The sequence below is a fragment of the Thalassophryne amazonica genome, chromosome 16 (assembly GCF_902500255.1).
Source record: "Thalassophryne amazonica chromosome 16, fThaAma1.1, whole genome shotgun sequence".
Lineage (NCBI taxonomy): Eukaryota > Metazoa > Chordata > Actinopteri > Batrachoidiformes > Batrachoididae > Thalassophryne > Thalassophryne amazonica.
This window is the reverse complement of record NC_047118.1, coordinates 31,325,381-31,348,095: the sequence shown is the minus strand read 5'-3', so window position 1 is coordinate 31,348,095 and position 22,715 is coordinate 31,325,381. Positions and strand designations below refer to the sequence as shown.

The following is a 22,715-nucleotide window of genomic DNA, read 5'->3' as shown; positions in this document are numbered from 1 at the left end:
TTTGACATGAGTACCTGTTGTACCCTTGAAGACGCATGTGATTTACTAAGTGCTGCTTTAATTTAATAGGGGCTAAATTCATTTTTCTATTAAAATGCATATTATACAATCACTCTAACAAAGGAAATGAACACAGTAATGAAAATATAACAAAATATTCTGTAGCGACAGGTTTTCACTGCAATTTTGAATGCATTTCTAACAGTCAAACGTCAGGTTGTGTGGTCCGACCTCAGTGTGGCGCTGGTGCAGAGCGTTGTACTCTTTCTTCATATCTGACTCTCGCTCTTCCAGCCGAGAGACTGAAACACACACAGACAACAGATAAAGACAATCAAAAAGTTGGATGGACATTCAACAACTGCTCCAGCTGACCACTACAAAATATTATTTACCACAAGTTACAAATACAAGTTGTGTCATGTGCAGAAAGAACATTTCAATTCAGAAGCAGCAACAATCTGAAAATAAAATGAGTTCCAACAACACAACTTGTCCTTCCATGTTCCTCAAATAACCACAAAATATGAGGTCTGTTAGAAAAGTATCCAACCTTTTTATTTATTTCAAAAACCATATGGATTTGAATCACGTGTGATTGCATCAGCCAAGCTTGAACCTTCGTGCGCATGCGTGAGTTTTTTCACGCCTGTCGGTTGCGTCATTCGCCTGTGAGCAGGCTTTGAGTGAGGTGTGGTCCACCCCTCTCGTCTATTTTTTATTGCGAATAAATGTCTGAACGATTTGGAGCTTTGCTGCATCAATTTTTTCCAGAAACTGTGAGAGACCTCCAGGTGGACACCGTTCAGAAAATTAATATGGCTTTCAGGGATGATTTATGGGGATTACACAGATTAAGGAGTGATCCAGACGGTTTAAAGGAGACCTGCATTGAAAAAAATGCAGTCAGATTTTTTGAACAAAAAAATGACTTACATTTACACATGAGATTCTTCTGAATGTAGTAAAGTAAATCTGCAAGCCCAGATCTGTCATTCAACGGAGAAATCTTCATTTGAAAATGAGAAATTTACAGCTAACATTTAGCCCTCCGCAAACTGTCCCTCTCATCATGGACGCTGCCGAGACGTCACGGACAAGACCCTCTCCCAGCATGCATTGCGCCAATTGTAATTTGTGGATTTACGTCAGTTTGCATCTGCACTTTTTTCTTGTCTTATACGGAAGGATCTACTTTTTTAAAACTTCATATTGTCTTGCAGCATGTTTGGTGAGTATACATTTCTTTTATTTTGCTTGAAATTATCATAAAATGTGATAATGAAGCGCTGCGAATACTTCCGCATCCACTGTAGCATAAATGACAAATTTAATGCAATGCAGTTACTGAGTTGAAAAGATGGACTCTTTTTCAATAGAATAATCATGCTATAATTTGAGAAATGTTGGTTTGTTCCTCTACTCCTCCCAGGTCCTTTTACTAATTTCTAACAAACTTGGTATGTCAGTGAAGGTTGACCCTGAAACTGCCCTTAAATAATTCATTTTGGCAAATAAAAAGGTGAAGGAATTAGATTTTCAAAACAATATGGACTACTCGTAAATGTGAAATGTAGCACACACGGGTAGATTCTAGAACTGCCCTGGTAATGTCATTATAATCACAGAGTGCTGTAGCCCTTACTGTCTTCATGGCCTTGGGTACTATTACCAACTTAACTTAAAAGTAACTTTGCTAAAAATTCATTACATAGACTTTTAAATCTTTTTAAGTTATGTATTTTCATCTCCACTTCTCTTGGTCTACCTGATCATCTCTGTCCACCTCACAGCCTCCTGCAGCTCCATCAGTCTCTCTTTGTACTGGTTCCTCTCCATCAGCACGCGAGCCATCTCCACCCGAGTGAAGCGCCGCCGCTGGGTCATTGTCATATCGCCGTCCTGCTTGGGTAATAAAAAGTAGGAACACAGTACCACTAAATTATTACAAAAAACACAAAAACACCAGAGGTAGGTATTAACTGTATAAGTACAACCCCAATTCCAATGAAGTTGGGGCATTGTGTAATTTTTAAATTTTAAATTCAGATGATCAAGACCATGTCCATGTGGTGTCAGATTTTATCTGGTGTAAATCGTCCTTTTTAGATATCAACGTGAACAAAACTAAAGAGGTTTTAATTGATTTTAGGAAAAAGCACAATGACATTTCTCCTGTAGTTATTAATGGACTGGCTGTGGAAGTTGTACAGAACTATAAATACCTTGGAACCTGTATTGACAGTGGATTAACCTTTGAGCATCAGACTGACCAGGTATGTAAGAAAGCTCACCAACGCATGCATTTTTACCGTAAACTCAGGCATTTTAATGTGGACAGCACTTTTATGAAGATATTTTATTCCTGTTTTATTGAATCTGTTCTTACTTTTTCTTTTATCTGCTGGTATGGGTTTTTAAATTTGATAAACAAAAACCGTCTGGATCGTATTGTAAATGAGTGCAACAAGATTGCTGGCGTTTCCTTAAACGACCTGCCATCTATATATAAAAACAGATTAATTAAGAAGGCGAGGCTGATCTTGGAAGATTCCAGTCACCCCCTGTACCCTGAGCTCACAATGCTTCCATCTGGTCATAGATTTATGTCCAAGAGATGTAAGACCAGTAGGTACAAGAACTCTTTTATTCCCACTGTTATTAGATTTTTAAACACTATCACATGAGTGGTTTTTAACTAGGTTTTCTTATTATTGAGTTATTCATGTTGTGTTCATGTTAAGATCATGTTATGTTTATGTATGTTCGAATGTGTTCTACTGCGGGCTGCACAACAAATTGCCCCTGGGGGGCTAATAAAGTCTACTTGATACTTGATACTTGAAAATGTAAATAAAAACAGAATACAATGATTTGCAAATCCTCTTCAACCTATATTCAATTGAATACACCACAAAGACAAGATATTTAATGTTCAAACTGATAAACTTCATTGTTTTTGTCCAAATATTTGCTCATTTTGAAATGGATGCCTGCAATACGTTTCAAAAAAGTTGGGACGGGGCAACAAAAGACTGGGAAAGTTGATGAATGCTCAAAGAACATCTAATTGGAAATAGGTGAGTGTCATGATGGGGTATAAAAGGAGCATCACCAAAAGTCTCAGCCATTCACAAGCAAAGATGGGGTGAGATTCACCACTTTGTGAACAACTGCGTGAAAAAAATAGTCCAACAGTTTAAGAACAATGTTTCTCAACGTTCATTTACAAGGAATTCAAGGATTCCATCATCTACAGTCCATAATATAATCAGAATATTCAGAGAATCTGGAGAACTTTCTACTCGTTGTCAGGATTTGGGTCTTGCCAGCTTTTAATTCTTGGCTCTGTGTTCTTCAGTTACTTTTGTTTATTCTGTTGTGGGGTTTTTGTTGTATTTGGGTCTGTCTTTCCTGTCTGTCTCTGCTGGCTCTTGGTGGTGGGTGTTTCCCTCTGTCTGCCCACGCCCTCCTTCTGGTGTGTTCCACGCACACCTGTTCTCTATCTGCACCTCATCACCTGGGTGTATTTAAGCTCTCCATTGTGCCTTACTCCCTCACCAGATTGTAGTGCTTTGTGCCTCTTTCCAGCTCTGTTCGTGTATTTCCTTGCCTTGCTTTGTTTTCCTCTTCGTGTTTTTGACTACCTGCCTGTGTACCTCGACCACGCCTAGCCTGATGAATTTGTTACTGTTGCTCTTTTTGGACTGCCTATCTGTGTACCGACCCCAGCCTGTTTACAGAGTAAACATGTTATCTCCACTGAGCTGTGTACCTGTGTCCTACATTTGTGTCCAGCCCGTCAAACCTGATACTCGTAAGCGGCAAGGCCAAAACCCAACACTGAATGCCCGTGACCTTCGATCCCTCAGGTGGCACTGCATTAAAAACCGACATCACTGTGTAAAAGATCTTACCGCGTGGCCTCAGGAACACTTCAGAAAACCACTGTAAGGTAACACAGTTCATCGCTACATCTACAAGTGCAAGTTAAAACTCTACCATGCAAAGCGAAAGCCAAACATCAACAACATCCAGAAACGCCGCCGCCTTCTCTGGGCCCGAGCTCATTTGAAATGGACAGACACAAAGTGGAAAAGTGTGCTGTGGTCTGACGAGTCCACGTTTCAAACTGTTTTGTAAATCATGGACGTTGTGTCCTCCGGACAAAAGAGGAAAAAGACCATCCAGATTGTTACCAGCGTAAAGTTCAAAAGCCAGCATCTGTGATGGTATGGGGGTGTGTTAGCGCCCATGACATGGGCAACTTACACATCTGTGATGGCACCATCAATGCTGAAAGGTACATCCAGGTTTTGGAGCAACACATGCTGCCATCCAAGCAACGTCTTTTTCAGGGACGTCCCTGCTTATTTTAGCAAGTCAGTGACAAGCCACATTCTGCACATGTTACAACAGCATGGCTTCGTAGTAAAAGAGTGCGGGTACTAGACTGGCCTGTCTGCAGTCCAGACCTGTCACCTATTGAAAATGTGTGGCGCATTATGAAGCGCAAAATACGACAACAGAGACCCCGAACTGTTGAACAACTGAAGTCGTACATTAAGCAAGAATGGGAAAGAATTCCACCTACAAAGCTTCAACAATTAGTGTCCTCAGTTCCCAAACGCTTATTGAGTGTTGTTAGAAGGAAAGGTGATGTAACACAGTGGTAAACATACCACTGTCCCAGCTTTTTTGAAACATGTTGCAGGCATCCATTTCAAAATGAGCAAATATTTGCACAAAAACAACAAAGTTTATCAGTTTGAACATTAATATCTTGTCTTTGTGGTGTATTCATTTGAATATAGGTTGAAGAGGATTTGCAAATCATTGTATTCTGGTTTTATTTACATTTTACACAACGTCCCAACTTCATTGGAATTGGGGTTGTAATTATGTTAATTTTTAAAACGATAAATAAGGTTTAGTTTCTCGAGACAACAACTCAATAATCATAATGTCATTTGACAGCTCATTCAAGGTCTGTTTGAAATTTATTCACATGATTTGTAAAATCCTATTGTTTATATCTGTATGCAGAAAAATCACTGAATTTGCAAAAACAATGTGGAATTTTCAAGATCCACACAAAATATTTACTTACATCCTCACCACCTTCATCCTTGGAGTCTCGAGATGACCCGAGAGCCTCTGCTCTTAACCTACAGGCCCCAACAAGGCAAAAACACAGAGCATTTGAGCTATGGAAGGAGATGTTAGATCATGCAGGATGGTATAAATGTACTCTTTCTTGTAAGTGTTATTAATTTATGGATTGCCGCTGTAGCAACAGTTAGTTACACTGTATAGGCTCTCTTTTTTTGTAGATTGTATGTCAACAGAATCATATGTTTATTTTGGTAAATTGAACAAAACTGGATCTGGTTTGTTAGCTATGTGAAAGTATTACATTTGTTTGTGAACTTTAAAATCAGTTTGGGGCTGTGATATACACCATATATAAAGAGGGTTAGGACCAGTGACCCCAAGGCTAGTGGACTCTAGGCCCAGTGGACCCTCCCCGTATATGTGAAAGGATGGATGTAGGCATCCTTGTAATGGTCCTTGAGCATCTGCATCAGATGGAAAAATACATTAGAAATGTATTTTCATTGGAAAAATCACCCGGGACTCGTGGTGTATAATATCTCTCCCACCACCCACCCACCCCTTTTCTTCCTTTTTTATTTTCTTCCCTTTCTCTTTCTTTCTTGTTGTTAACAATTTGTTGTAGTGTAGTGGGCTTGTTCTTGTCCCAACTCATGTATGTGTTTGCAACAAGCCAGTTTGTGTTTTTATTAAATATTATCTATATGAACTTGTTTTTATTGGCACCTCTTGAGTCTTCCTCCAGCTCTTTGACTCTGGCGTCCACTTTGTTCTTGGACTGTCTGACTGCCTCCAGCTCCTCGCGCAGCACCTCCTGCTCCCCTGAAAGCTCATCCACTTTGGCAATAAGGTCGTTTTTTCACAATATTGAGAGCATTTCTGAAAAAGAAAGCGTATGATGCAGAGGATGCAAAGTGGGCCACAAATCTTGTTGATTCAAAGGTGAAATTATTGAATACAATTTATCCGATTTTTACGTGTACACACATAACCTTGTTTTGCTCTCTTGTCTTCTTACTTGGTGTCTAGGAGTTGTTTGTTTTCTGCCAGCACCTTCTCCACTTCCTTGCTCATCCCTGAAAAAGTTGCAATTTTTCATTGTTTTACTCAGTATAAATTTTTTTTTAAATCAACCAATCAATTTATCCACAAACACACCGTAGTTTTTGAAATAACTTTTGCCACATAATTTGCAAAAACCAAAGTGTCATGGGTCATATTTTGGGGTGTTTTGCTCTGATCTTAGCATGACTCAATTTCTGGCATTAGTCTGCACATATTATTGTTGTTTTCCGTATGCTCTGGTAATTCTGTCCATCTTATAATAATCTCTGATGCTTTTATTTTGATGTTTCTTCTGTGTTTGTTTCATGTAGCTTAACTTCCTGTCCAGACTTTCTAGTTTTCATGGGTCCCACACACCTGTGATTGATTGTTTGGTTGCCTTTATAACCACCATTAAACCATTCCCTCATCGCCAGATTGTCTCAGTTCATCCTGCTTTTTCGTGTTATAGTCCCAGTGTTTTTCCCTCTCTGTTACAGATGTTTGCTACCCGTCTGAGTTGCTGAGTTTTTGCCTGCAGTCTTGGATTTCTTTGCCTGGTAATGAGCTTCATGCACTAACCTACTACTTGTATTTTGCATAACCCCTCAGCTGCTCCCATAGAAAGACGGTTGCCTGTCGGACTAATAACCCGTGTGCCTTCTCTCTGCCTGTTATGACCAAGTCTGTTGCCATTTATCTCTTGTTGCTATACTAACTGCACTTATAATATCCCCGTGGAACGATAAACCTGCTTTTACCTACCTTCTGTCTGTTATGTTTCTCTGTGTTGGGATCCTCTGCCTTGCCATTACAAAGTATAATTTGTACATACTGCGGTGTAAAGTATGGAAAATTATGACAGAAGTTCTTAAAATATTTATATCATTATGAATCCACACATGTGAAATTGTAGGTTTATATGAAAATGGTCCACACGGATTAAAATGTGTTTTTGTCTAACTAACAGCTCAGACGAGCTCTGCAGGGTTTGATCATCAATTTGCAGTATAATTGAGAGTGAATATGCCTTTTTTTTTTATTAAGAGTGAGCAAAATCCTGCACATGTTGTGTTTGGTGACACCCTGTTGGATTATAATGTCCCATATGCTACTTGTACTACTATCTGCTGTCAAAAGGGAAACATGCATTGTTGCTATGTAGTTACAATGTCTGATAGACATGCACGAGGTGATCAAAGAGAAGTAGCCAGTACCCACAATATGCATATTTATTGGTGTTCTGGGCCTAAAAAATGTTGCAGTTGGTTGACATATGCGTTATAATCCATAAGAGTATACACTCACCTGGCCAGATTATTAGGTAGCGATCCTGGAGAAGCTGGCGGGAGCCCTGGGGAGAGTTCTCTTTTCTTTGGGAAGGGCAGGGTGCCCTGGAATGGGTTTGCCCCGAGAGATGGGCCCATGCCAGTGGAAAGCGTCACGGTTCCAGTGGCATCTGGTGAGCTCTTGTTGGCCCTTGAAAATCCGGGGGAGAAGGTGTAAATCTCACACCAGGTGGTACCCATATCCGCAGCAGGTCTCCAAGGTGAACAGCCTCTGGCATGTTGGAACAAGGTAGGTCAGGTAAGTCGGCAAGTCAGATCCGTAACTTCGGGACAAGGATTGGCTCTAAGGGCTGGGTTGGTCGGGCTGGGGTGAGAAGCGGGGCTGGGGCTTGCGCCGTGGCTGGGGGAGCAGTCGCCCCATCGCCCTCCACCCCTTCAACCTCCTGTGCCCCCCGAACTCAAAGGCATGGGCCATGCAAGCCCGCCTCGCAGTGTGGCTTCTCCCATCTCCAGGAGGTGCCCGACGCCGTGCTGGAGGGTGGGGGCTGGGGAGACCCAATGGCGGGGGGAACGGGTATGATGACCAGCGGCTGCAACTGGTACGTTGTGCCGGGCCCTTCTCACGGATCTCCCCACCTATTGTGCCCGCTGGATGCCCCCCCAACGCCCCTCCGTGGTGGCAGAGGGTGCCCCCGCGGGTCGCCTCAGCTGGTGCGGACCAGGGGAATCTGACTGTTTAATTAAACCGGGTTGGACCCCCTTTTGCCTTTGGAACTGCCTTTAATTTTTGTGGCATACATTCAAGAAGGTGTTGGAAACTTTTCTCAGAAATGTTGGCCCATACTGACATGGTAGCATCACAGCTGCCCACTCAATCATTCTGCCCATTCCCCTCTGACCTTTGATTCCAAGATAATGTGAACAAGGGCATTTTCATCCACACAACTGTCACTCACTGAATATCTTCTCTTTTTTTGGAACCATTCTCCATTTGGACCATTTATGCACAACCCTAGGACATGGTTGTGCATAAAGTTCCAGTTAGATCAGTTTGTGTCTGAAATACTCAGACCAGCCCGTCTGGCACCAACAACCATGCCACGTTCACAGTCAACTTCAATCCCCCTTTCTTCCCCATTCTGATAGCTCGGTTTGAACTCCAGCAAGTCGTTTTTCACCATTTCTAGATACCTAAATGCACTGAGTTGCTGCCATGTGATGGGCTGATTAGGAATTTGTGTTACACAAGCATTTCAACAGGTGTACCTAATAAAGTAACCAGTGAATGTATGTGTTAACTGCATGATAAACCCAGTAATTCTGCTAAATACCTTCTATTATTACCTGAAATTCCTTGAATATTGTAAGTGCAAGCAGCAAACACAGGTGTAGCATGAGCAAGGCAAGCACATGCAAATTTAAGCGGAAAGAGTAAAGCAAATGATGTGGGACACACAGTAAGAACACTTAAAAACGAAATTGTTCTTGTAATCCAGGAGACGGGAACATGGTTCTGTGTGATATTAATTCATTGTATTTTATTTTATCATTTTATTACGGGTTAACACCAGCTGCCAAAATCTGAGTTTTCTCTGCAACTTTTTTATAGCTGCTTTTTTAATTCCTTGATCAAGAAATTAATAATAATAATAATAATAATAATAATAATAATAATAATAATAATAATAATAATAATAATAATAGTAGTAATAATAATAATAATAATAATAATAATAATAAACAGGCACATAGTACAAGCAACTCAAAGATAGAAAGAAGGAGTCAGGTTGAGACCAGGGACTTTATAACAAAATGTGAGACCATCTTAATTTTTTAAGGCAATGGGTGCCTTACCAAGGAAATCATCACGGGCTGGAAGCAAAAGAGAAGAAGAAGAAGAGAGGAAAAAAATCAAAGAGAAAGAGGCACAGAGAGGGGCGGGGGGGGGGGTGCTGATAAGTATTTGTATGGATTTATAGAAGCAGCACCTACAAGCCTGTAAATGTCTGTTAATTACTAAAAAATAAAAGCAGTCTCATTCATATACTTAATGTATATGTGTGCGGGCGTCTGTCATCAACAATGACAAATTCCAACGTTATCGAAATGTAAAATTAAAGCTGCAGTAATGATCTGTATTATACTTTACATATCATTACTTGTGTTGTTTAGTATCTGAACTTAAATTGGGACATTTGTAAAGCTAAGAGGGGTTACAAGAACAAAAGAAAGGAATACCAACCAAAGTGTGATCAGATACACACCTGAGAACTCGCCTATGGGTGTCACCAGCAGAAGCACATAAAAAAGAAAAAAGGAAATGGGTGAGAGGTTAAAAGATGGACAAGAAACCTCCCTGTCTACTTTGTCACAAAAAACTCAGTAAATCAAATCCTAAAACAGTCCCAGATGTTCTAATCCTGCATAAAGTATAGTAGTAGCGAGTAAACCAGTAGTGATCAGTATGTCTAGTGCTTATATTGTGTATTTATATTTATATTTGCAAACTGTTTTTCTTTTTTACTTTCACTTTTGATACTCTGTGTGCTTCTTACCCTGCGTGCTGCTATATGATGCTGCTGAAACCTCAATTTCCCTGATGGAGTCTTCCCAAGGGATCAATAAAGTTCTATCTATCTAATCTAATGTAATAAAGTACGGTATGAGAAGTAAACGTCAAATAATCCAAGTACTTATTAAATGAGCTGTAGTATTTGCTGATTAATGAATGTTACTGTTTAATCTGCAGCCCTCCCCCAAACTAAAACAAACCAACTTTATTTTAAAGATTGTTAGATAAATAAATGAATGAATGAATGAATAAATAAATAAATTCAAAAATATTCAATCCAGATATTCAAAGTTTTTACTTTTGGGAACATCATGATTATGTTTTGGGGTCATCTAAGGAATGGAAAAAAAGGTTGATTTTGCTTAGTTTTGGGGTGTGTGTAAAGGGGACTTACCTCCTCTACTACAAAAACAGTTCTCTTCAAAAAGAAATAAAAAATTAAGCTAAAAGAGCAAAAAAATAAGAAATGAAACACCAATGGATGGGCAGCGGACGCTGAGCGATGTTTTTGGGTGCAGCCAGTGTGGGGTTTTGTGCGTGTGATTTAAAATTTTTTTTTTTTAAAGCAGAACTGTGCAGCGACAGTGAGATGAGGCGCCATGCAAGGCACATTCACACAGCCTGACGTGACGCGTATCGCTGCAGTAAAACAAAGCACAAACAAAAGCTGCCTTATTTTTATCGGACACATGCAGCCGCCATCATTTCCTGTCTTTTGTTGTTGTTGTTGTTGTTTCGTTAATCTAACATTAGGCCCCATAAAAAAAAACCCCATTAGTTTATCATCCTTGACATAAAAAAAAGTGATGCAGGAGGGTGGATTTTTTATTTATTTTTTCTTAGAAATGGATACATATGTAATTTCAAACCTGGAAAAATGACACATACATCGCCTGCATACCAAGTGAAGAACTGAAAATATCAGGTATTTTTAAAATAAATCTTGATTCCATGTTGAATACAGTCAGTGTGCTGCACACTAGTAGCGTGATAAACTTGCATACTGTGTGTGAATGAGACGGAGTAACTGAGTGTGATGTGAATGACAGCAAGGTGCAAGTTCTGGGCCACCTAGTGGACGTGCCGGTTCTTGCATCAGCTTTATCACCGTCAATAAAAATTTGTCAAAATTGGAAAAAAAAAATGAATGCGGGCTGATTTCAGCATGCAGACAGGGATGATAAACTAATGTTTTTTTTATTTTTTATGGGGCCTTACTTACTAACATGTTAGCATAGAGTGGAAACTTCAACGTTGAGGTGAAGAAGGCGTAACTTCTCACTGTGTTGAAATATTGTAACTCTAAAAGAGGCTCAGGTGTAATCAGTGACTATAAATGCTATAAACTACGGTATGAAATCTACTAAGTAATGCAGCTTTAGCCCCAGCACCTGTGGTATTGGTCATACCTAAAAGCTCGGCACCCGCGTCCACGTCTCCAATGATGTCCGACTTGGCGTCTTTGATCTCGTGGTACAGGGAGTCGGTGTTGATACCAAAGGCCTCGTTCACGATGCCCTGTGAGGGGCTGAAACGCATCAGATTTCAGGAGATGAAAAAACAAGGTTTTTTTTTTTTCTCCATTTATTCTAATCTGGTATAGTAATCTACATGCCTGGATATGTGAATCAGTGTGGTAAAACAATAGCAGGTTGTTTCTGCAGATTGTCACATTTTAACGTTGGGATTCAAGATAAAATGTCGATGACTGTCAGTGGGAATACCTGTGATTTTGTTCACATTTTAGGAATGCCGGTGTGTTTTCGGTGTGTGAATGTTTTCCTGCTTTATTCCAAACTGCATGTGTACATTTATTTTTCTTATATGAAAGTCATAAGAAAGATGCATTTCCTGTTCCAGCTTTTGCCAAATTTACATTTTTTTGTTGAGTAGCATTGCAAATTTGGAATCACAGATTGACCACAGACTGCTCCTTCCCAATTGCAGGACCAACAGACTATAAAACTTCTTTGTCTCTCAGGCCATCAGACTGTACAACTCCTCACTTGAGGGGAGGAAGAGTAACAGGAAGACAGAGGACGGGAAGGAGAGGAACAGTAGTAACCAGTAAACCAGTAGTGAGCAGTAGTTCTGATATTTATATTTGTGTATTTATATGTATATTTGCAAATTTTTTCTTAACTTTCAATTTTGACACTCTGTGTGCTTCTTACCCTGTGTGCTGCTATACAATGCTGCTGGAACCTCAATTTCCCTGAGGGAGTCTTCCCAAAGGATTAATGAAGTTCTGTCTAATCTAATCTAATCTAATCAACAGGAACTACATTTACATATGTCATAGAGACCTTTATCCAAAGCAGTTTACACTGATGTCAGAAGCTTCCATGCGGACGCCACTCACTACCCTTTGGCTAATAGACACGATGTAGCATTAATGCTTTCGTGCAGAATGATAACCCAAGTGTAAAAGCAATTTGGCTTTCAGTGTCGTACTCAAACACATTTGGATGCACATATAGAAGTCAATGGGATTTGATCCTGTGACTCTTTAATCAATGAACATGACATGACAAGAGCTTCCATGTAGGGTGTTGACCTGAGCACTTGAGCAATTTGGTGTTTAGTGTGTTGCTCAGATTTGACCCCATGATGTAACTTAGTGGTAAACATGTAATGCAGCTGGACTGGGGACTAGATCTGAATGAGGGTGTACAATTCTTTCAAATATAGAGTCAGATTGCATTGGGCCACACATACCTACGGTCAATTAAAAGCCACTGATTCACCTAATCTGCATGTTTTTGGAAGTGGGAGGAAACCGGAGCACCAACGAGGGAACACACCCAAACACATGGAGAACATTCAAACTCCAAACAGAAAGGAAGCAATCCCATGACCTTCTTGCTCTAAGGCAACAGTGCTAAACACTAAGCCAACCAAGCCAACGTGCACCCCGCCCAAAAAACATTCAAAATCAATGCATAAACTGATTTCTATTTGATGACATTACCCACAAACATCATACCTGTTTCCTCCTCCATAAATACGTGGGTCCATACACATATCCAACTCGGGGGTGGAATCAATGATCTCCTGAAACTCAGACCACTCATCGCTGCTTCCCATGCCTGGAAAATCACATAAGGAAAAAAAAAAAGAAATGGATAAAGTGCTTGTCATCATCCCAGCTGGTAACAGCAGGGCACCAGTTTTAGAAAAAAGTCTAATCTTACTAAACGTACTTAGGTGACTAAGTCTCCCAACATTAGCAGTCTAATCCCCGTTTAACATAGACGGCTAAACTTGTAGATTAGCCATTTAACATTAGTTGACGATTTTCACGGGTATAAGTGGCCGCGCCAGTGCCGTTGCCAAGAAACTGTTATGTGTCGGACGCAGTCGGAGTACCGACCAGCGTTTGAAGTAGGACCCAGCATAAAATAAGCAGAGCATGGTTCAAAGGATAACAGAATTTAATGACATAACAGTGAGTGCTAATTAATAACAACTAAGTGCGCGGTCTGGCGAGGTGGAACAATGGTGCGCTCCCAGCAGCACAAACGGTCCGGAGCCAGAACAGTTCGGACCCAAGGACCCCGCCGACACCCCCCAGGTGGCCGCGACCAACCGAGTCTGTGAAAGAAGAAACCATCATGTGAGTCCACCACTCCACACACAGAGAGACCACTCAAAGGTGTACATAAACAGCAAACACTTCCTGGCTTAATCACCAATCAGCTTCCCACCCTGCAGGCATGGAACACCCAGTTCAATTCTCCACTGCAGTGGAAGCTGATTAAACGACTAACATAACAGCTCAATATAATAAGGTGTGAGGGACACCACATTTACTGACTGTACTCATGTTAGTCACAAAACCTAAAATACCTCAGGAAGTGTGCTGACGAGCGTGAGACCTCACCCCCTCCTCTTTCACAGACCATGGCATCAAACCTGGTATGGTCTCTGCGTCCATGATGATGACATGGTTCTCTAAACGTCGATCTCACCCGTCTGGTCACAAGGTCGAGTCTCTGGCAAATACACACTGTGTACTCCAGACTTAAATGCAACCATGCCCCAATCCATATAGATGCACCACAGCTGTGAGTCCTGACGAGCTGCACATGACCAGCCTCAGGTGATCAGGGTGAGGTCCTAATAACTCAGCCACACAGCCACTCAGTCCTGAACGCATGCCACCTGGAAGGAAAAACAAAAGACAGGAAACAGAAGACAGAAACAAAAGCCAGCCAGGCACCCCAGCCACAACAGAAACACCTCCAATGAGCAAGAATTGTTTATGTCTGGGTTGGTCTTCTGCTACAAATATGGATGAGTCCGCCGCACCAGAGGAGAAGCGCTCCCAACATCGGCATCCGTAAAATCTCCAATGGATTATTCCGGTCCTGGAACACCTGCAACCGCCGCAAGGCTCTCCTTCCTTCCTGCTCCATCAAGTGGTGGTACATGATAGTCGCCATTTTTGAGGTGAGACACAGAAGTTTTGTCAACTAAAGTAAGATTATCCTCCTCTGTACAAGGCTAAAAACTTTAGTCGGTTAATGTGAAACTTTATCCAGCCAACTAAGTGCTTTGTGCAACAACAAACGCCAAAAGACTAGTTGACTAAGTGAGTTTACTCAACTAAACAAGATTAGACGGCTTCAAGAAACCGGGTCCTGATATTTCACTTTGGCGTTTCATCCTCTTACCAATGCTGACATTCCTGGTTTCCTGGGAAACTTGCACTTCCATATTGCGACTGAGCCGTTTTGCACTTTTCCTGCGATTCCCTGCACGCGTGGCCTCAAAGTTGGCATGCGGGAGGAAGCCCTCGTTGATGGGGGTGACGTTGGCCGAGGGGACGGAGGAGGTGGGCGTGTTGGACTTGCTCCCTGTGCTGCTGGGCGTGGCCACCACCGAGTCAGACTCTGAGCCGTCCTCCTTGTGGTGTCAATCAAGAGGCAACAGACACACCAACATTATTTTAGCATCATAAAGTGAAGGCGGGTTCACATATAACACACACGTATGTCTACTTTGGGCAAATATCAGCTATGTAATAAATATTTATCAAACAGATTACTGGCATTTTAAGAGTTCTTCATGCCTGAAACTCTCAAAGTTATTTTCTGTCTTCTGGAGGCAGCTGCTGTAATTGTCCTATTTGTCCATTTCTATATCTGTCCATTAGAGATTTAAGAATGCTAGGAATTTTAAATTATACATTTAGATCTAAAAGTATGTGACCTTTGGCTTGTGACATGAAAAACATGTTTACCTTTGACCCTGTAAGTCCTGTTCAGGCCATGAGGGGCATCGATGTTTGTCCCCAGATACTGTAGTGTGACGCGGTAAGTAAAGATGATCCAGCTGTGAATGGGTACTGGACTTGGCAGGGGACGTAACCTGCAATGGACTGAAGTTTTATTCGGAGGGAGTTATAGATTCTCATCCGCATCACGCTACAGTGTCCGGGAACAAGCACTGGTCTGAAAGGTTTTGGGCGTTTATAAAACTTACTACTTGTGACAAATGTGGGTTCCATGTGACTTGGGGAACCTGACCTTCAGTCCACACAAGCCAATATATGTATTAATCCACCCCTAGTCTTTGCCAAAAATGATTAAATTTGCATTTAAAAAACGCTCTGTTTGCTCTGCAGGGTACAAACGAAAATGAAAATGTGCAGTAGCGTATTCTTCACAACTTTGTAGAGTGATTTAACTTCCTCGTCAAGGTCAGCTCAAAGCAAAAATACCAATGTGACATATCAGAACAGCATTAAAAATGCTTCAAAATATTTCAGCATTTTGGAATAGTTTGCTTTGCTAGCATATCTAAACAATTTACTTGTGCAATTTTTTTAAATATAATTTTAGGAAATTAGTCCGTTATTTCCATTCATTTCATGTGGTGATTTGAAGACGGAGTTCGCATTCTCATTTATCTCATTTAGTGATGAAAACTGTTTGAGTATTCTGATAATTTTCTGGGATATCGGAATAATGACCATATACTAGAAACAAGTACTTAAAGGGGTCATATTATGCAACTGTTAAGCAATCTCATTAAAAAGAAAACTGACACCAGAAAAAGCCCAGTGCACCAAAAAAAAAAAAAAAAAAAAAAAACTAAACAAAAAAACTAAATTAAAGCACACAAAGGAGGAGCTGCTTACCACGCCCCCTCTTCTCATAGCCAGGGCCACATCTCTGTCTGTCTTCTACATTGCACATGTGAAATGCTGAGTGCAGACCAGCTTTGTGTGTGTCCGTCACAGGCAGCAGCTCCTCCCAATATGGACTTCTGTGACATATGTCACAGAAGTGTAAAACGAGCTGTTTCTGGCCTAAATTGTGCTTACAGCAGGATCATCTCTATATGGACAGTCAAATAACTATAGAACTTTGGGGATCTTTAACAGTAAACTCCAAGGATGTGCAAGTGTGAAACATAAATAAGAATCTCTTTTGCACAATATGAACCCCTTTAATGCAACACTCTCAATCGTAACTGTGCATTTTTTTATCGGCACTTTGCCCTTATGCTCTCAGCATCATTTTGTAGTTAAACAAGAGGAAGGAACTACTACATGAAAATGATGCTGCACCATGCATTTTAAAAAGCCACAGCTAAATTTAATCTTATTTTTTTGCTGTCTTCTTACCTTGTCTGTTGTCACTTAAAGCACTAAATAACTGCTAACAAACTGCACAGGTAGCATTGCAAAATAACATAAGACACTGTGAAACACTGGATTACACTTAATACGTGTAAGTCCAAAGAAAAACATGCACAAACACAAGTGCATGGCAAAAGCTCCACAGTCACAGAAAATAGAACTGCACACTTATAAAGAAACTAAAGACAAAGGACCGCTGCTTGCTTGAGTCATCGCATATCTAAGATAAAAATCGGACTTCAAAAGGTGCAGCTGACATCACATTTAGAAGTGGTGTGATAAAATATCAGTGCCTTAAACGTGACACAAGCAAGGGCGTGAGGGGAGGCGGTCCTTGTGGGTGTGGCTAGCAGGACGGGCAGCGATAAGGCTGACCCCTCCCTCTTCCACTGCCCAGGCTGCGGTTGTGCTCGTGAAGGACGACAGGGCTGCTGTCTGTCCCACCTGATAGGCGGAGCTGAAGGTTGGCTGGCCGAGCTCGCTGAGCTGCCAGATGTCTTTCGCCGGCATCATCCTAGCCCCCCCGAGACCCCCACGTACCATGCCCTCGCCGCTGGGGTACAAGCTCAACGATGGCGGTCGCTCCGCTTTACTGCTGAGACACAGAGGGGACACAGGGATGAGACTGACATTCAGGATTTGGACCATCTGTATTATACAACCCCTATTTGAAAACATCTATATCAGTTGTAAATAAGAGACGGCACTAAAGTGTTAAACACTTGACATTCACGTCAAAATTATGACAGCAAACCAAACTTACTAAGGCTTATTTTTGAGACACTCTGATGAACCTTTGACTTTTTAAATCAAGTTAGTCAAAGTCAACTTTGTTAATTCTTCTATACTATACATATACATACAGAGTGCTATTGAACTTGTGTTTGTGTCAGACCCACAGTACAGAATAGGGCCAACAAGCCACGTGCCTGTTTAACTATGGGGTTTATTTAAATACATCCACATCGTTTGTGCAAATAGTGCATTTATGACACATCTGTGGTGCAGAAAGAGCAGCAGTTGTAGTTGAAGTGGTTGAACTACGACAAAGCAAATCAAAATGAGGAGATTTTAGATGTAATTTCAAATCAACTTCTTGACTATTTAAGTCAACATTATATATATATATATATATGTGTGTGTGTGTGTGTGTGTGTGTATGAAGTGAAATGCACAAGTTGTTTCTTGACAACTTAAGAAAAAGTTTCAAAAAGCTCTAATCTTAACGCTGCTGAAAGTAAAAAAAAGAAAAAAAAAGAAAAAGAAAAAAGAAGCATTTCATGAATTCATCCCTTGATGTGATTCTTTCTTCACACTTGCCCTCCCCTTTCAAGTCTCATTCAAATTAGTATATATATGTTTTTGAGTAATCCTGGCAACAAATAATGTTACTGGTGGAGCATAATAATAATAATAATAATAATAATGATAAAAAAGCTTTCCACCAAACCTGATGTGTGGATGATAAAACCCCAGAATTCCATAGAAGGTTTTTTTTTTTGTAAAGGTCAGGGTCACTGGGGCAAAGGTCAAAATTTTGATTTTTCACTTCGATTTACACCAAACTTGTAACACATATGGCGGTGGGTTCCGGAATTGCCCAGGCAAGGTCAAATTTGCCAAAGGTCACCCACTGGAGTCCAAGTCATGTCTGCCTGTCCGTTTGTTGGCCGACTCCCCCCAGGTCTTATTGCTGAGTTCGACCAAACATAATATGTCAATAAAGGTTGACCCTGCAACTGCCCTTAAAGAATTAATTTTGGAAAATGTCAGGGAATCTCATTTTCAACCCATTTTGGTCCAAATGTGGCAAATATTTAAGTGGATTCCAGAATTGCACTGGCAAGGTCAGCCACAGGTCAATATCTGGTTGAAGGTCAAGGACACTGCAGTTAAATACCAGACTGGGGTAACTATTACTGCTTTCATGCCTACAGGTACTATTACTGAGTTGTTAAAACTCCATTACGGCATTGTCCATATAAACCAATTTTCATGAAGCCTTGAGAAAATGTTTAAAATGATCTGGATTATATACACCAGTACATTTTGGAATGGATCCACATAAAGTGGCAGATCACAATAGATTTTAAATATATTTATTTTAATAGTGCCAGACAGGACATTTTGTTCATGCTTAAGAGATTTTTTTTTTTTATTTTCACTTTAAAAGACTATTTAAATTTCTTACCACTATTATCATTTAATTTTGACTTACGCTATTTTTTTTACATTTCTGCTAATGATTTAATTGTATTATCTGGTGACTTCTGTAATCATTCATAAGGACGCCAAAAAGACCTGAAGACAGAAGCATGTAGGCCTCTGAAGGCATGCGTTCCATCAAACAGCTGGACTCAGTGGTTTTGATTTTTCTCTCATGACAAAGACACAGAGAGCAGATGCACAACATTTAAACAAACACACCTGACAGAACCAACACATTACAGGTAGGATGAGGAAAACTGACACAATTCAATGCCAACAAGGATGTGTAGAAAGCCTGGTTTAGCCCACCAAGTGTAAAATATTGTCATCAGTGTATTTTCCAGGTGCAACAAGCATGTACTGATGATGCTGGTTTTGTGTGTATGTTGTTTGCACAAAAGTGTGGATGAAAACAGGCTGTTTTGCTTTTCCAATATTGATGACAGTTTGGCAGGCCGCAAACAAAACCAAAAAGCAACAGAGAGGAGAAGGTAGACAAACAAAATGACAAAATGTGAATTGTAGTGAATAACGTCCATTTTAAATGTTTCTTTATTAAGGGTGTAGTGCCTTTTGATTTTTTTTTTTTTTTTTTTTTTTTACCATTGAAGTCATATAAATTATTTTCTTTGGCACAACTATAATTCTATTTCTTAGTATTCAAATTAAAGATTCACAATCTTATATATATTTCTGAAATGCTCAAAATTGTCGGGAAACAATTTAGAATTTTGACCCATGTGGGTTAAAATACAGTAACAAGATACCATGACACACTGCCTTTGGTGACATCAATAACAATGTGTATGTGTGTGCGTATGCGCGTGAGGGTTCCCAGCCCCTGAATAGCATGCTGGGAAATTATGCAGTTCAGTGGTGGATCTGGAGTTCAACTGCAACTAGAAATGCCAAAAAAAATGACAAACAGTTGAAGCAGACAGACAACAACGGACACAGGTGATCGACGTAGGCCACCAAAGATTCCATTGAGAAAAAATAACAATTAGATCTAGATATATTACACATGAATGTTTTGCTGGATATTTGCTGGACTGGTAAGACACACAGAAGTCTACTGTGTCATCAGGTGCCAATACTAAAGTTACAGTTGGCATTTTTACTTTCAAAATGAGTCAGCGGGGTGTTGAACGTTTTCTCACAGCTTTATTAGATACAGATTTTCTAGTTATAACTTGGAAAATCTGAGTTTCCAATTTCCATCAAAAGCAGCTATATTAGCCTTGGAATCTCCCCAGAATTAATACTTTAGCAGTAGTAAAATGAGTCTGAAGTTTCTGCTATACTGCATAAATAAATGCGCTTTATGGTAACTACATTTCAACACAGTCATTTTGTGGAAAATCAAAAGGGACTACAAACTGAAATGAATTATTTGAATGCCCCTTGATTAATGTGTACATTCAGGATTTCAAATAGAGAATCATAGTAACAAAAGGGGGTGGGGATTTGTACAGGAGAGTATGCAAGAGGCGTCTGCATAGCGGAACGGGGAGGCTGTACAGCAGAGCGAAGGGAGAAGGTTTACAAGCTCACGCTGGATTTACCTTTTCCTCCATGTGTGGCGGTGACTGTGCAAACAGCAGCACAGACAGCAAGCCAGCAAGACAAGACAAACACCGATTAGAGAAAGACAGGAGACAGCAACACGCCATGACACATGAAATGACAAACACACGCACACATGGTTTTTAGCTTTTCAGAGCAGTGCTACGCAATACTTCTACCATGCACACTCTATCATGCTCTAACTACGCTTTATAAAAAAATAATAATTCAATCAAGAATATCTGTGGTTAAGTCATGTAAAAGTGAAGGCAAAGCTAAAGGGGGTGAGGGGGTGCAGCTATGCACCTTGTGCTTCCTTATGCACAAACTCTGCCACATTAAAAAAATCTGCTCTTTCAGATATTTTATCATTGTTGCATGTGCTGTATTTAAGCAAACAGGTTAATAATTATGGTGCATTCTGCCAGTAGTATGCACACTGACAATCGTGTGCAGAGTGCACACAGACAGCTGGGCGTTCCACCAGTGTACACATACAACTGTGCACAAAGCACATATAGCATCATCCAAAAAAGACTACGAGATATGCGTGTGTGTGTTTGTTATGTGACACACTGATCAGATCAAATCAAATCAAATCAAATCAGTTTTATTTATATAGCGCCAAATCACAACAAAAAGTTGCCCCAAGGCTCTTTATATTGTAAGGCAAAAGCCATACAATAATTACAGAAAAACCCCAACGGTCAAAACGACCCCCTATGAGCAAACACTTGGCGACAGTGGGAAGGAAAAACTCCCTTTTAACAGGAAGAAACCTCCAGCAGAACCAGGCTCAGGGAGGAGCTGCTGGGACTGGTTGGGGCTGAGGGGAGAGAATCAGAAAAAAGACATGCTGTGGAAGAGAGCAGAGATCAATCTCCAATGATTAAAAGCAGAGTGGTGCATACAGAGCAAAAAGAGGTGAATAAAAAGAAACACTGGGTGCATCATGGGAACCCCCCAGCAGTCTAAGTCTATAGCAGCATAACTAAGGGATGGTTCAGGGTCACCTGATCCAACCCTAGCTATAAGCTTTTTCAAAAAGGAAAGTTTTAAGCTTAATCTTAAAAGTAGAGAGGGTGTCTGTCTCCCTAATCCGAATTGGGAGCTGGTTCCACAGGAGAGGAGCCTGAAAGCTGAAGGCTCTGCCTCCCATTCTACTCTTAAAATCCCTAGGAACTACAAGTAAGCCTGCAGTCTGAGAGCGAAGTGCTCTATTGGGGTGATATGGTACTAAGAGTTCCCTAAGATAAGATTGGACCTGATTATTCAAAACCTTATAAGTAAGAAGAAGAATTTTTAATTCTATTCTGGAATTAACAGGAAGCCAATGAAGAGAGGCCAATATGGGTGAGATATGCTCTCTCCTTCTAGTCCCTGTCAGTACTCTAGCTGCAGCATTTTGAATTAACTGAAGGCTTTTCAGGGAATTTTTAGGACAACCTGATAATAATGAAGTACAATAGTCCAGCCTAGAAGAAATAAATGCATGAATTAGTTTTTCAGCATCACTCTGAGACAAGACCTTTCACATTTTAGAGATATTGCGCAAATGCAAAAAAGCATTCCTACATATTTGCTTAATATGTGCATTGAAGGACATATCCTGATCAAAAATGACTCCAAGATTTCTCACAGTATTACTAGAGGTCAGGGTAATGCCATCCAGAGTAAGGATCTGGTTAGACACCATGTTTCTAAGATTTGTGGGGCCAAGTACAGAACTTCAGTTTTATCTGAATTTAAAAGCAGGAAATTAGAGGTCATCCATGTCTTTATGTCTAAAAGACATTCTTGCAGTTTAACTAATTGGTGTGTGTCCTCTGGCTTCATGGATAGATAAAGCTGGGTATCATCTGCGTAACAATGAAAATTTAAGCAATGCTTTCTAATAATACTGCCTAAGGGAAGCATGTATAAAGTGAATAAAATTGGTCCTAGCACAGAACCTTCTGGAACTCCATAATTAACCTTAGTCTGTGAAGAAGATTCCCCATTTACATGAACAAATTGTAATCTATTAGATAAATATGATTCAAACCACTGCAGCGCAGTGCATTTAATACCAATGGCATGCTCTAATCTCTGTAATAAAATTTTATGGTCAACAGTATCAAAAGCAGCACTGAGGTCTAACAGGACAAGCACAGAGATGAGTCCACTGTCTGAGGCCCTTAAGAAGATCATTTGTAACCTTCACTAATGCTGTTTCTGTACTATGATGAATTCTGAAACCTGACAAACGCTTCAAATAGACCATTCCTCTGCA

At 40.4% G+C, this 22,715-nt stretch overlaps 1 protein-coding gene across 18 annotated transcripts in view; it reads right to left on the bottom strand.

Moving 5' to 3' along the window:
- The window catches only part of mapk8ip3 (mitogen-activated protein kinase 8 interacting protein 3), a 100,703-nt gene that overhangs the window by 54,430 nt on the left and 23,558 nt on the right, over window positions 1-22,715 (bottom strand). For 17 of the 18 annotated variants that reach the window (XM_034189557.1, XM_034189566.1, XM_034189558.1 and 14 more), the window contains exon 1: window positions 232-333. In XM_034189557.1, the coding sequence (XP_034045448.1) occupies window positions 232-273 (42 nt within the window). In that variant the 5' untranslated portion in view covers window positions 274-333. Of the gene's footprint in view, window positions 1-231; window positions 334-6,133; window positions 6,192-9,302; window positions 9,321-9,712; window positions 9,725-11,429; window positions 11,549-13,006; window positions 13,110-14,696; window positions 14,929-17,113; window positions 17,262-22,715 lie in introns of those variants that run through there. The other variant, XM_034189575.1, reaches the window with a different exon arrangement.